General features: G+C 41.3%; 1 protein-coding gene across 7 annotated transcripts in view; it reads left to right on the plus strand.

The window, feature by feature from the left end:
• LOC106659302 (putative uncharacterized protein DDB_G0274535) overlaps window positions 1-16,454 on the plus strand; it is a 71,127-nt gene that overhangs the window by 19,049 nt on the left and 35,624 nt on the right. For 3 of the 7 annotated variants that reach the window (XM_014381760.2, XM_014381764.2, XM_014381763.2), the window contains exons 2-3: window positions 6,503-6,541; window positions 12,887-12,946. In XM_014381760.2, the coding sequence (XP_014237246.1) occupies window positions 6,503-6,541; window positions 12,887-12,946 (99 nt within the window). Of the gene's footprint in view, window positions 1-6,502; window positions 6,542-11,462; window positions 12,517-12,886; window positions 12,947-16,454 lie in introns of those variants that run through there. The other 4 variants (XM_014381767.2, XM_014381768.2, XM_014381765.2 and 1 more) reach the window with 2 other exon arrangements.

The following is a 16,454-nucleotide window of genomic DNA, read 5'->3' on the forward strand; positions in this document are numbered from 1 at the left end:
ATGAAGCGTGTTTTCTTTTTTGGACAACTGCACATCCGCTCAGATGAGTTCACATGCCCGACGTGGGTACGTTCAATGATACTCATATAAGGCCGTAGATGCGGGAAAATTTTGATGGCGAAGCGATCAGATTATCTATTGAATCTTATTTAATCAGTCAAAAGCTAATAAACGCGTAGTGTAAAAATTGTGCTTTTTTATACGACTATTAAAGAGGCATATCGATGGGCTTGTGAAATCGAAGATATCGATCATATTTACATAGGCGCACAGAGCGAGTTTTACATACAATCATTTGATTATATTTTAACAATTGAGATTAGAGAACCATTGAATTCGAGGAAAAGTAACTATATCTGTTGAAGAGAAAATATTGCGTATTAAGCGTCAGAGTCAGATTCTTTTTTTCGAGCCCCCTAAAACGTTTTCGATTTATCAATGTAATTAATTACTGTAACAGTGATTAGCTAGCTACAATTTTTACCGCGAAAATATTCTCCCAATCTCGAATCATCATCGCACTAATAGTTTGTACAGATGTTTACCGAATCCGATCGGTAATCGCTCGGACAAGAAACGATCATAGAACGAAGAAGTGAGCCAGCACATTAGGGTGTCCTTGCTGTCTCGCTCCAATGATTATCAAATTAAATTGGCAGATCGTCATCGGTGGGTGGAAAAAAAGGCGATAAAAATGGGCTTGCGTTTGGCCTGCACTCGAATCAGGTTTAGAAATCATCGTCCGATATGGATTGCGCGTCGCGGGCAAGTGTGTACGTTGGGATACATATCTATATATTTGCGCGCAGCTGTAGAATGTGACCATTGCGCGTATGCAGCAGCGTATATCGCGCGCGAGGATCTACTCGCGGCCTTTTTGCCCGCGCGCGCGAAAGTCCAACTTATTTTTCCCTACGCCTTCTACTTTTACTATGATAAACAATCAAGTTATCAATCCATTTCGTTGCAATTATTGAAATAGCAGATAAGAAACTGGAATCGAGTGGATGCCTCGAATATATTGTCAATGCGCGCATTATCTTATATTTAAAAGTCGCGCAGTGTAGTGCATATAAGAGACAGAGAAAGATGGTCTACTTGGCAGCGACTGGCACGTGATTCGCCGCGGCTATTGTGCGTCTGGATGTTTTTTTTCTCGATCTTTGGCGAATTAGCAGCCTCGAGCACGACGGCCTGATGCTCACTTATATATACGCGATATTTTTCCTGAAAGCTATATCACGTCGCGCGCGGAGGAGCTCGAAATAATTTTCGTCACTAATTCCTCGAGCAATATTTGTACATGACGAGTATTTACATACTGCATAACTACTGTCTGTACACATACACGTGCACACGCACGTACAAAAGACGATAAAACCTTTTATCCTCGCAAAGGTCATTGTAATGACGCTTTTGTTCTTCTTCTTTCGCTGCTGCTCGCAAGCGAACGAGTGCAAAGACGGCACTTTTTCGACGCTTTCGTCCTTGTGCAGCAGCACGCATACATGCATTTTTTGTACAATTCTTCTTCTTCTTTTTTTCGTCAAACTCACCTGTTGTTTTTTCGTTTTGCGCGCCTGCAGTTCCTATGTACGATCGAGCGAGCTTACGATATGTGTTCGAGCGACGCGGCGACCACAAGCGGGCGTTACATTAGTGGTTTGTCGTCGGAGTACGGAGCACGTCGGGAGTGCAGCGACAAAATTACTTTTTCAACCGAGAAAATATGTATCGTCGGAAAATGCCTATATGTTCCGCTGAGTAATGCCACACGATCGTAAATTTAATGATTCGCTGAACTTTGGCGCGGACAAATCGAAGCGTAATGTTGGTTTCTTCGACGCTCGCGACCAGCGCATGATCATACGTTTCGCGAGGATCACGATGAGTCCTAAAAAAAAAAAGGAAAAAAAATGTTCACGCGTAACAAGCCGTACGTACACATCTCTCGCTCGTTGTGTTGCATAATAATGTATACGTGTGGCATATTTGCTGCTCCAAAAAACACTCGGCTCGCATCGGCGCGCACACACATGACGGGTGCGAACACGAGGCATAAACGCTCGCGAGATCAAAAACATGTTTCACCTATCTCGCTCGCATGATCTATCATTCGGTGATCGCATTAGTTGCCGCGCGCGGGGCTATTACTTAATTTCCTATCATACGCTCGCTCGAGGGGGCATCATCATCATCCTCGTCGTCGTCGTCGTCGTCATCATCGTCATCATCTCGCTGCACTGCACACAAAGTGTGTACGCGATTTTGACCTGTGCTATATGGCTGAGGCATCGCATTGGCCAAAACTTATGCCGAATCATCGCGCTATAATATCTGCGACAAAATTCCTTTGTATTTTAGGAAAAAAATTGCGCGCAATTATTGCAGACCTTGTCTGCAAAAGCTCGTCTGTACTCGTTCTTTTTTTTACGCCTCGAATTTCGAGCTCTAATTAAGAGAGACAACAATACGGTGGAAAGAGACGCGGCCTGTTGCACGCATTCATCCAAAATACAAATAAACTCTCGTTTGTAATGTTCATTTCCAATCCTCTACAAATGAGACAACAAGGCATCATTGTTTTTCGCCACCGACAAGTTTTACCTTTTTTTTTTTTTTTTTTTTAATATTACTACCAGTTTTGGCGCGGAAACGAGTAGCTGTATATCATAAATTACCTAAATTTCAAAAAGCATACTCGCTCGTAAATTTTTTTTCTTTTATTCTTATATCAGCTCATCGTCGAAGCGCTCGAGAGTCAAATGCGCAATTGAATTTTCACGATCGATTAAATCCATAACAAATGCGATTTTATTGTTAGGATGGCTTATCGTTCAAAAAATATTGTTTCATCGGCGGGAAAAGAAAAAAATCGAACGAAAGCTCAAGAGCGGATCGCGGCAGAACAATTTCTGTTGTTTTGTGCATGTCGCGCGAAAGACTCGGAGCAAGAAATTTTTTCGTCTTTCGTCTCGTATATTTGCCTTTCGCTCGCGCGCGCGCCCCTTATCTTTCATATTTGATCTACTTATCGAAGCCAATATTCAAAGAGACTCTCTCACTGTACAGATCGCTTACGATTTTATGTCTATGGACTCGCGCTCATTTCCCTAACCCGCTTCTATTCTCGTATCTTTAATTCGGATTTGTTTCGAAAATTTACATCTTAAGTTGTTTTTTTTCTATTTTTTTGATTTTTATGGAGATATTTCTTAATTTGTGGATTAAACATTGATAATGAAATCACTAATACTTGTTTACCTGCTTCAAATGGCTTGAAAAACGTTTCAAGTTATCGCGAAAAAGGAGTTCTGTTTTTTACTCTGAAAATGTCAAAATGTTAATGATGTAACGAATTCCGTGTGGCATCTAAAATCAGAATTTATACAGTTAGTTGTTTTTAAGCTGAACAGCTGAGCGTCATAATCAACGTATAAAATTTATCGTATTAAACTTATCGGAGCAATTAAAAAACGGCGTAAATTTAGCACCTGAATGAGTCTAAGACTTTTACACCTCGTTATAGGATTTTAAAAATAAAAAGTTATAAATGCAAACGAAAGTTGCATCTCATTTGGCGTCGTCGAATCAGTGCAAAGAATCACCACTTAGTCATGACCCTGGCCGTGAAATAGCCGCAACGAATCGCGTCGAAGGATCTGTAGGCAAATATTTTATGCTCCTGCACGTCGTTTCGATCGAAAAAGTATTCGCGATAATGAAATATTGTTCCAAATGACTCGCCGAACTAACCGTACAGAGGATGCATCGATCAGAATACGGAAATGTCGTATAGTCCGCAGCGGACTCGAGGCGTTTGAAAAATGGCTCCGGCAACTTTTGCGAGAAAAAGAAGCGACCGGCTGCGGGACTCTTTATTATTATTATCTTTGCGCGTCAATCAGTGCACGCGCGCGTGCGAATTTATTTCTCTAAAGCAGCGCGAGACTGGCGGGTTCAAAAAACTGCTTTGTCGTCGTGTACGTATAGATGTACGTATGGTCGATCGATCGGCAGTACATATACACAAAGACGATCGATCGAATTGCCTTGATCTTGAGTGGGCGCGCGATAAAGACGTCGGTTCAACCTGAGGAGGAGGAGGGCAAAAATCACCTTCTCTTTCTTTATCACGCTCGTGCGCGTCGTCGTCGTCGTACTGTCGACTGCAAGTTCAGGGTCGTCACGCGTCGACGATGACATTAGGCAACGCGCGCAAATACATAAGTACGAGCTGGCGCATTCACTTTCTCGATAGTGAGAGTGAGCATGCCGAGAGAGAAAGAGAGAGAGAGAGGCCGACAATAGTTTGCCCGAGACTCGCTCGTTTTTCCTCGTGCGCACTTCAGGTTTTTCGCGATCGGCAGCGCCGCCGGTGCGTTTCCGGCCTCAAGGTCGTCGACACTCGGAAGCGATCGGCCGATCGTCGAGCTATATATACAAAATAAGACAGACTACTTTTGTCGCGCGCGATCCTCTATTGTCATCGGACTGACTGCTCCGAACGTAACTATATGTATATAAATAGGTGTATATGTATACTATCGTCGAAGCTTGGCGCACGCGTCAATGACAATATCGGCCTTCTTGTACTATACTACTACTGTAATCGCGCAGCAACTATCGCGTATACACATTCGCTCGTCGTTGTCGTCGTAGTCGTGTGTCGCGACCGGCGAATAATAATCATTTTTATGTCTCTCGGAAACGACACAATGATTGATTTTTCTTTTATGACAATGGGCTCTCTGCCTCTTGCGCGCCTCTTTGCATGCATATGAATCGCATGAATTACGAATTATTTGAAAGTATAATACGCCCGCGATACCGATAATGCACGACGCGTTCGGACGAAAATTCAATTATCTACCTCGTTCGCGTGTGTGTATACCTTCGCTAAGTAAATAAACATCGGCGATGAACCGTCAGCAGACGTCATAAATCGAGACCTCCCCGAGCCTTTCAGCACCTGCTTCGGCTCAAGTTGCGTGTGTACTAACAGCGAGGAAAATCCAACGAGCAATTTGTCGGACCCGGGCAAATTATCGTTTTGTGCTCGCCCTTACACTTGGTGCAGTTAACATTTTCGAAACATCCCCGTGATCGAGAAGTAATTGCGTCCTATCGACTGCGATCGGTACGATTTTTAAAATTCTGACCACAAACGCGGAATCATCGAGAGAGAGAAAAAAATGAGCGCGCGCAGTATTGGTCCTTGGAGGATCAGGAAGTTTTCTGGGCCAATAGCATTTACGTACAATCGTTTCCAATTAAATAATTTTTTCTTTTTTTATAACTTCTGAGAATGGTGTCAGGTTATTCTTTTTTTTCACAATAAACTCTGATTACATAAAAGTCACCGTTAAAGATAATTCTCATCTTTGGCTAATTAAAAAGTGTCGATAGTAGCTGCGGAAATTTCTGTCCTCAAAGCCGTACGTGTATTTCCAATCGTAAAACGGGTAATATGCGCGAATACGCGCGTGTACAGGCCTGGCGCTGTTATCAAGCCCCACGAGTCTGTGTCGAACAATGGCATAAATTTTCACGCGCGTGTAAAGAGATGCCGGCGACGAAAAAAAAAAAAATAAATAATAAAGAATCACAGGTACACATAATCGTGGTCTCGTCACGAGTTATGCACTCGATGGATTTTCGACGTGACGCCGGAACTGGTCGGGTGGCATTGTTTCGTGTACACAAATACGCGCGTTTATCCGCGCAGACGCTCGGCGCGAGAGTGATTCCGCGAATGTGCCGCGCGGCGAAGAAAAAGTGCAGCAGTCGCGCGTGCACGAGAGCTCGATTGGGTTCACCCACTTTTACGGGCTAACTTCGAAATATGGCAAACTGGTACACCAGACGAACACGCGCGCGCGCGATCTTGTCTTTAGGCGGAGAAAATTTTTCAAGGTCTTATAATCATAACGCCGACCTCCTTCTTTCTCTTCTCTTTTTCGATTTGTCGAATTACGACGGCTGCGCGCGCGCGGACATGGATTTTTATTAAAATTACCGCGTCGAAACGGCTTTACGGCAAAGATTTAATTTTCCGATTAATAAAGTAGTCGGATTCCGTGAAAATGATACGGCCGCGAGTTTCCCTCCTGTAATTGCAGCTTAGGCGCTTTTAATGCCGTCCACATGTGCACACGAGTCGTCGATAATGTCAAACACCTCGCACCGTGATATAGCCTCTGGCTCCCATCGCATCGGCGACTCGCGCCGTCGTCGTAAAAGATACACATCGGCTAATGCGCGCGTCCGCGTGGTACGGCTCGTCGGCGACTTTACGTAACGCAGCGATCGCAGCACAGCACGTACATTATCGCCCCGGCACACACGGCTCTATATATTACAAGAAGGCTCGGATCCGCTCTTATCGGTTGTAGAACTTTTACATTTGTAGTGTGGAATAAATTCATTCACTCGCGAATGAAGATTAGCTTCGTAATTATTCGATTCAGTCGCTAACCCGTCCTTTTTATTTATGTTTCAGGTGAGTACCGTAAAAGGCTAGTCACCAGTGCAGCGTCTCGTAAGTACAATAATAATAATGATACGAACAACAAAACCAATGTAACCCTTGATAAGAACGAGTTTTTCGTGGTGGCTGAACTTGTCGGACGCCCGCGACGACCTTCGGAGCCCATTACTTCCTGTTTACACGCCATGGCCACTGTTTACGCGCCTCGGCGATCGGCATAAATCACCAATTTATCGACTTATATTGTACACTCACACATTTAATGACACCTGTCGCGCGCTGTCCTCTCGAAGGTCGGCATAATCGCTGCGAAGGAATCGACGTTGTACCGATATATTATATACATCGAACGGTCCGCAGGCAGTGTTTTCCTGCCTCGCGTCGACCAACCAATTGGACTTGTGCAGCGCGAGCATGATACGTGTTTCCTAGCCGATAGTGTGTATAATACGAACAAAAAAAGCCTCTGTTGTGATTCATCCACGAGAATCATCCGCGTCTTTTGCATGCGAGAAGCGTCAGCCCGAGCTCTAACGTCTGTAAACAACTTTGCTTGTAATTTATAACTTTTGGAATGAAATTTGTCGAAGCGCACCAACTAAACGCGTTGCGCACGTTCGGTTTTTGCTGGATTGACGGCATTATAAACCATTGACTGATTACCATGCATTAGCCGCTATATGAGTCATTGGTTCAGTTTTTTTGCCTGCCTCGAGAGTCTAGCCAAGCAGTGATTTCCACTTCTATTCATGCCAATGACCCGCTCTGAGAATGGAAACTTTGCTGCATGCCTGACAAAGGTGCTTGTGATTTGTGACCATTCACTTGATCGAACGGCCCTCCATCAAAACATTAAATTTGCTCTAATAAACGATTATTATAAACGATGTAAATATTGAAAATCAATCACCACTTGTGAACACGTAAAGTATTTATACAGGCCGAATGATATAATAATTTTTCGGTAAATTGCTTGGGAAGATCGATTTACCTCGTTTCCAGAAATAAAACCTAAAAAACTAAAAATATCCGAGTTACTCGAGTGAATAAAATTTAATAGATAGCTTGCATCTTTCGATAAAAATAAAACGCACTTGTTTTTGTATTTATTCCTATGTTTAACGTAATTTGTCATTTTTCGATTTGCATATCCTAAAATACACAACCTATTCTGAAAAATTTCTGGACGCACAAAATAAAACTCGAAAACTGTGGTGTTAACAGATTATGCAAACCACTTTTCTGATATTGTTCTGTTTTTATTTGAATGAAAACAAAATTTGTTCTGAAAAGTTCCATCTCAACCTAAATCTACACTCTTATGTGTGTTTTTTATTAATGTTGTTTTATTCAGATGGTCTTGATGATGTTTAAATGAGATTAAATAGTGATTAAAACTCTTCTTTACAAGCGTAGAAGCTCGTTATATTTATTTTTTGTATTACGCTTTAACGACTAATGGGCTCTAATCGAGGAGAAAAGTTATCGTTCTTGTAATTTAGCCAGAATAAAATTGCACACTCAAATATTACTGCGAGCGCATACATCGAATACTTATGATTAAATTTACGTTTTTATTGTCACACGATTTGAACACTCGAATTCAGTCATCACTTTGCCCGTTTGTGCTTTTTAAATTTTCGCGGCTCTTGTTTGAACGGGCGTTACCTAAAATTTGACTGCGATAATTCAATAAAGTTCTTGCGAGGATGGATTTATCACTATTATCGTTTGTTTCGTACATACTAATTGGGCTATAAAGCATAAATATCGTCGATGCCAAAATTCGAGAAACGTCTCGATCTTTTGTGCGGAGTTGCATGTTTTATCTTTGATTTGTTTTCATTGAACTTCCTCGTGGCTCAGCAAGAGTTGTAAAAAAGCCAATTTTTCACAATGTTTACAAAGCATACCACGCACGCATAAGGAAGTTCGTCAGATTATACGTTTACTTTTCAGGCAACTAAATAACTAATTGAATGATCGCCTAGATCCGTTGAAAAAAAGGACTGCACTAAGCTTCTTGGGTAAACCTTGGCTCGGTATGCCGATGATACAAGCTCGTTTACGTTACGTTTATGCCGTTATCACTTATCAAATGTTTTTTCAAGCCTCGACATTCCGAAGCAATTGCATATTTCATTGCACAAGATGAATAAATTTAGCTAAATTGTACCTTCGTACGCGCGGGTATTAAAAAAAATTTGAGCACTAATTTTACGAGTGCCTCTCTGGGGTGACACGTGCGAATGTTGCACTATGTCTAGCGAGAAAACGACAAATTCGAGGATTATTTCAGCACCTTTGGCAACGATAAACATCTCACAGCTGCAAAATGCGCAGAAAAAATGTAATTCAAATATTAATGTATAAATCTTATGCAACTGTATTACATGGTAGATCTTAGAGATACACGCAATACCTTGCGAAATTCGTCAAATGGTCACGCGAATTATTTGGAAAAATTATGCAAATCATATCTAATGCTTCGCATTACAAGAACGAGCCAACGACATCTTGAGCATTTCCTACAATCAATTTTTTCTTTATTTGTTTCGTGCGTACGATACACAATTTGAGCAATTTTTCCTCGTCCAAGTGCAGCATAATGTGCAAATATAAATCAGCGTCTAACTCAAACGTATTCGATGCCTCAATTTTTTGTTTCGTATATACGCTGAAATTTATACGTCATAAAAACAAATCTGCACATTTCGTTGTATACCGATTCACGCATGTTTACGTATAAATATAACAGCTCATTCTCAGAAAAATACAGAAAAAGCCGAAAGCTGCACAGAAGTTGATTATTTTGGCGGATTTCCAAATTAAGTTTTGCGCTGACTTTAATTTGTATCCTAGAAGATTGCGTTTTTTCAATAGCGCGCAATTAAACGATTTAAAAATTTGTCCTCCGTAATTGTCTTACCCGTTGACAATTCACATTAGATTAATCGCTATTGAATTTGTCATTTTGATTTAATCTGTTATAGCATCGAGTAACATTTTTTTACCTTGAGTGCGCATTGAAATGTATCAATTAAAATCTGTCCCATATACGCACATTCATCAAGTTCAAAGCTTTCGAGACGAGCTTTTTATCGCATGCAATCGAGATTAGGCGTTGATTTCATTTTTTCAATGGCCTTGAGCCGGATCCATTTTCCTCATAGTTATTCGTCGTAGAATATTCGAGTTTTTTCATTTTGCAGGATTAATTTTGGCTGCAAAATTTTTTTAACTTTTCGAAGATGGTAAATTAATTTTTGAAATAAACTACCAAGAAATTCAATTTGACAAAACACTTCAATACTTGGAGTGAAAAACGGTAATCAAATATTACTCTTGAAGTTGCAGTCGCACAAATATAAGTCTTATAAGATATTCCTGACCGGACCTGTTAAGGAATCATTTCAGAGTCAATTGCTCGACATAAAGCCGTTAATATTTTTCGTTATATAATACCCATGAATCTATCACGAGGTCAGGGTCACAGCTCACGGAGTTTGCGAGACACATTTGCTCAACGTTTTATTTATTTAATTAATACCGAATGCTATGACTTTGATGGTATCGACAAATACGCGCTGCGTTCGCGTGTCGATACAGAAAACAATACCAACGCCTCATAATTGATAGAGCTTACAATTTAATTCATTGTGGCTCCTTTTTTACCACAAATGCATACCTAAAACTTATTCATCATTGAACTGAAAAATATTTGATTACAAAGTTTTCAATGGTATGGAAATAACATTGTTGGTTTTTTAAATTACGATCAAATTTGTTAAGTCTTTGAATTTAATTTCTTGACACTCTGATGATATTCGGGAAAAAGTTGCAAATCCCACGCACAATATGTTACAAATAGATTATTGAAACAAATTTAAAAACAAACGAGGACTCGTAGATAAATAATTTAAAGAATGTTGTAAAAATTCTTGTCTAAAGCACGTCTCACATCAAAAAGATAATACAATGTTTTTATCGTGTATACGCCGTTATCGCCGGTTGTTCTTGTGCGTGAATGCATCGCATCGTAGGGGGTGCAAACAATAATAATGAAATTTATTGACAGTTTTCATTATCTATTCGACGATTCGCTATCGAGCTGTTACTTTTGTCGCTAGTGCAGGTAAATACGTTTTATTTTTGCGCATTCTAATGAATTTTTACGACAATGAAGATCAGCGAAGCGTTAGAGTTACATCACATCGAAGGTAAATGAAATGTAAAGCACGACGCGCGGCATCACTTTTGCTGGTAATCACTTTGTCCAACAGCTGATCAATCAAAGCATGGAAGTTTGCGCGATTAAGTTGTGTTGGTCTATCGGATTGAAGCGGATCGAAGTGGATACGATATTTATTTCTTCAATTTTTACTCAATCAAGAGAAATGTTAACATTAGATAGTTTAGTCAAACAGACGTGGATATTGCGCGCAAAACGAATTCAGTGAGCGGCGAAATTTCGTGGAAACGCGTTGGCCGCGGCTCGCATTTAAAACTTTATCGCCGCAGCTACTGCACGAGCTGTCTCGCGTTCATACGGAAGGAGTCAATCGGAGCTGAAAATCAAGCCGTCGCGAGATAAGTGCCGCGGCGCAGCACAATGCGCGGCTCCACACGAATTTCCGCGCGCTTAATTAATCGCGAGCGGATCAAAAAAAAAGATGATAATTCTCGTTACGTCTCGTTCTCGCACTTGTTACATCGATGCACTGCATATATGCAGCTTGGCTAATTAGCCATTGTAATTCTCTCCCCACCGAGAGGGCATCTCATCTAAGAAGAAGACGCGCATCGCGAGCAGCGTATATTATTACATATACAAATGCTGTATTGGCGCGCATATACCCCGGCTTCGATCAGCTGACGATAATGATCTTATCGTATATCTTACGCTCGCCAAGTCAGATAAGTCCATAAAAGTCGGCTACGTTATTAGCTACGACTTCAGTGTTGATAGCGCTAGACACTCGAGCGCCCGTTTTCTCGCAGTTCCCGCGTCGTTTCAGCGCGCGCGCGTGCGTATACAGAGTAGTAGGCAATTTTCGTAATTCGCTGATTGAAAAATCGCGGCAATCGTTTCAGCGTTGTTTTCCTATGACAAGCAGCAGATCGTCTGTGCTCAGTGCCTCTAAAATGATGACAAAAATTATGCATTTCGCGACGATACAAGTTTGGTGAAATAGTTCGACGATACTCGCGCGCAAGTTCCTCGAATATTGCAAAGAGAAAAATACATCGCTCGACGCGAGTCTGTGTGTTGTGAGTGAAATGTGTGCGTGCGTGTATGTAAATTTGCGTGTGTTTATACAACGAGAAGGCCGTGTGTGTTGAGAATTATCATTAGTATTATCGCACCAAAGCGAGTGCCTCGAGACATAACATCCACAGGAATTAGCAAATCAACGAGGCTCGCCGGACAAATTTGATTAAATGTTTAAATTCGTGACGTTGGACTATCACGCGCACGACACCATACTCTACGATCATGCGAATCTCTCCCCATGCAGACTATAATCATGAATTATAACTCACGACGAAAGAATAACAAATCTGATTTATAACGAAATTACATGTATGTTGATCAAACGTATAATGATACCAAGGACGATAAACTTAAAAGATTGTCAAGATTTCGAGCATAGGACACATCAAGCGCACGCATCTATTTATTATTTTTATTTATAAAAACAATAAATAAATGTGCCTCCTTTTTACTACGTATGCAGTAGTAGCTGATCAGACGATTATACACAGGGAGCAATTAGCAAAGGCACATGTCGGACTAGCAAACAATTGTATCACTGCTTTGTTTGATTACATCTCTATTACGCGCAGTACTTATTAATTGTCTGTGTAAACAATGAAAGTTTTTTATTGATGAGAGTAAAGAGGAATCTACGTGCCTGACAGTCGTATCTATCGAGTTTGCAACTTCTTTCTTTGCATTGCTATTTATTGGGATTTTTCAAAGATGCATCATCATCGCAATTACTTTTTGAACAAGAATGGCACCGGTGGGTATTTCGCGTGGTGAATTTCAATTTTCGACATCTCAACGCCCAAAAATTTGTAATTTTCCATTGAAAACTCCTACTTTAACTTAACATTTTCAATGCATTAATCCCGAGAATATCAGACAATAGGAATCGCGCGAATTAACGACTCGTTTATTCCTTCCTTAATCTGTCAAGTATTGCTTTACTTTAAAATTGAATTGTGTGACATTGAAGCCGTTGTTATCAAACAAAGACCCTGTCACAAGCATAAAACATTTTTCCATTTACATTTAATGTATTTTTAAGTGCATACATTTGATTATATTTTTAAATTTCATAACTAAAATACTTTTCTGGGATAACACTAATGATTATATATATTTTCTAGTCATATCAACCGCAGCCGAGGATGGCATCACAGGAATTCAATCGTCAGAAAACGATACGAGTGAGTTTCTTGAATTATTATCAAAGAGTTTGAAATTTTTCTTTTTTTCTTTTATATGCGTTTCTTTGAAGTAAGACATTTTCTTATTAATCACTTTCATAGAGGAATAGAAAAATTATTGTTTTATTCCGAATCAATTAATTCTGTAAGACTACCATAAGCGTTAAAAATTAATCACAATTTAATTTTACGATATTATCAACTGTTGACAAGGCAGATTTCTTGAGAGCATTTTTACTTTTACCGACCGTCGTTTATCAAGCACCAGTCGATAAAGTAGAAAAAATACGCACCTGTCTTTACCTGTACGCGATATTGACATCTGATTTGACGTTTGCTTGTTTTCTCCCAGATGTCTCGTTAAAGACTCGGGTAACTAGAATAGATTAGACAATTATCGATTTAATATATTTACGTTCTTGAATATTGCAAGATTACTTTGTTATTAACTCAATGTTCCAGAAAAAATTGTATTGAGTTGCTGTGAAAAATAAATTTCTGGAAAGTTTCGTTGCAAAATATCACGTGATATCGTTGTTCGTCATGATTTTTTTCACGTGTTTGGAGCGATGCAGTGTCAAGAAACCCGCCTCGTCGTATAAATGCAACGATAATATTATAATCTCTTTACAAACACACATGTGACACATTTTAATCGAGCATTATAATCGCCGCATAAAATGTATACGGCAAAATTAATAGTCCAAGACAATTAGATTGGTCAGGCATTATAATGGTTAATTCTTTTTTGTTTTCACTACGTACATTTGGAATCGATGCTATTCATCATCGATCGTTGATTGTTTGCGTCAGACGCTCAATTGATTCAATCAATGAGTTAGTAAATTACCGCGACGCATTGACCACGCAACAGTTGCAATATTTACATCGCAACAACTATTCATCGACGCATCGCGACGATGCTTTTGCTTCTTTTCCGCTTCGAAAACTATGAGGCATTCGCGAGATCGATAAGCTTGCATTTCCGCTGCGCGAGTTATAGGGTGATGAGGCCAGCTCCGACTTCGGGCGCACTGCACACACTCACGCGGCTAATCAGCAGCACGACTCAGTTCTCTCGTTAGCCTTTGAAGAAAACTCGCGTGCAAAAAAGAAACGTAAAAAAGTGACGTCAGCCACATAGCAGGAAGCCGCGTCGGGGACAAAAGCTCTCTCCTTGCATATCCGTGCATCGGGCGCTATATAACCAATTTTCTCTTTGGATTATTTTTAACGAAGCGGCCCGAGAGCTTTCCTAAAGCCGCTGAAAAACACGTTAACGGCTCATTTTCCTCCTGCACGTGTTCGCAACGATCAAGAGAAAAGCTTTTGTCGAGCTTGTGTATCCTTGAGATAAGAATAGGAATTACTTTTTCCGAGTAAAAAGATTTCTCTCTTTTTTTTTGTGCACTCGTCGTCGTCGTCGTCGTCGTCGATTTTTTTTCCTCCAATCGCTAACACGAATAAAAAATGAGAGAAAAAGGATTTTTAAACGCGCGAACACACACACATGTAACACCTTTGCTATTTTTAGATTTTACGTCGTACTGTATTTATACGCAACGACCTGAATATCTTGTCTGATTTACAATGAACTTTATTGTGGCAAGCGTGTACACACGAGCTAACCATGCAGCTGCAATACCCGAGCTGGTCTTATAAAGGTTCGCGTGCGCAAGAGAAAGAGAGCGAGAGCGAGAGAGACGCAATGCTGCAAACGAAGGCCTCGACTCGCTTTCGAAGAGAGCCCCGCAACAAGTTGCCGTCTCGAAAAACCTTCTTTTCTCAGCTGAAAGTTTCGCGTGCGAGAAAAGTCATTTTCCGACGCCGTCAAAATTTCGCTCCATTCCAAGGGCTGCTGCACTCACGAGCTTGCGTAAGCCTGTCCACTATACCACTATGTACGCTGCCTTCGTTCGAAGGATAGGATACACGATGACGTCCCGCACAAGGTACTATATGTTTACGTAATATCGCAACAGTCGGCGGTTTTCCATTTTTCTCCGCGTCCTTATCCCGTTGGAAGTTACGCGCGCCGGTGGAGCGCGAGTCGCGTCGGATGTGCAGCCATAACGCGTCGAGGTTGATATCGCCGAGGCCTTAGCGTGTTTATCGCTCGTTAAAATTCATACCTCGGGCTCCTTTCGGACTCGAGCACGTAATTTCTCCGTCGACACACTGCAGTCCAGCATTTCGTCTCATTAAATCGAGCAAAGTTTAATTCGATGCTAAAAAATTCGCGACTAGTTATTTTCGCCGTCGAGTGTCGGTGCACGCTACGTACATGTACTTACGTGCTACATGCTGCAGCATTTGTAGCACCGCTTAATGTGTATACAATTTATCGAGCCGATCGAGCGGCGCCGCGCCACCCTAACCTTGTCAAGGGTTACGGTCACGGAATTTTCACGAATTAAATTTCGATCGGCTCGCGCAACGTAGTATACTCGCAATGCGAGAGTATATATGTATGCCTGCCACTGTATTATACGTAAAAACGTAATAGCCTCCGAGTTAGCGAGTATGTGTGTGTGTGTGTTGGCTATCCTTCGCTTGACATTGCCCGCGCGCTCGCTCACAGACACTCGCAGACACGCCGCCGATCCTGCGCCACATATACATACGAATCGCAAGGCTTATTTCCCTTGGACGTCGCGATCTGCACGCGCGTGTCTGACAATTGCCGCGATCCGATTCAAGTACACACGGCACGGGGACGAGCGATCGGATAAGCGCGAAAAACGTCAGCCGCTGCCATTTAGATTGGCGAATTATTAAAGCGATTAGTATACGATCGTAGGCGCGCATTGCGCAATTTATTTACACTGAGAGATCGTTTAGGATTGATGGCCGCCGCTTCTGCTCTCGTCATTTGTTTTCGCAAATAAATCATACCACTCGCAGTTCTCCATCATCCGTGCGTGTGCGAGCGAGCTCTCGATCGCGATGCTGCGTTTATAACAGGCTGCTTTTGCGTCCGAGAAATTCGAGAAATGGAGGATAGATCGTCCGCGGTTTATATTATATAAAATGACGCGCGAGCAAAGCGTTACCTAAGCACAATGAATCTATCTCTATCCATCTATCGTGTGAAAAAGACCAAGAAAAAACGTGATTCTAACAAATTGATTGGCAAATAATATATATATACGACGAACGCCCGCGACAATTAGCCGCGACGATCGACGAGATACGTATCTATAATATGTCGCGGGCGAGAAACGCGATCCGAGCTCTACACAGGCCGCGCAGCATCGATCTCGACTATTTCTAAAAAAAAAAAAAAGAAAAAGAAAACGAAACCAAATTGAAGGGAAAACGAGAGAAAAAAACGACTGCGGCCGAACGTCGCATAGACGTTATGCGTGCAGCTATATATAATAATAAAAATATTGAAAAGTTGGATTTTCCTCGTGGGTATTAATAATCGCAACGAGTCACGTTGTGCGTATCGGACGCGACTCAATGATCCGATGCTGCGTATCGGTATGCGTGTGGCTACGTCTAT

Source organism: Trichogramma pretiosum, unplaced genomic scaffold, assembly GCF_000599845.2.
Source record: "Trichogramma pretiosum strain Unisexual culture from Peru unplaced genomic scaffold, Tpre_2.0 scaffold85, whole genome shotgun sequence".
Lineage (NCBI taxonomy): Eukaryota > Metazoa > Arthropoda > Insecta > Hymenoptera > Trichogrammatidae > Trichogramma > Trichogramma pretiosum.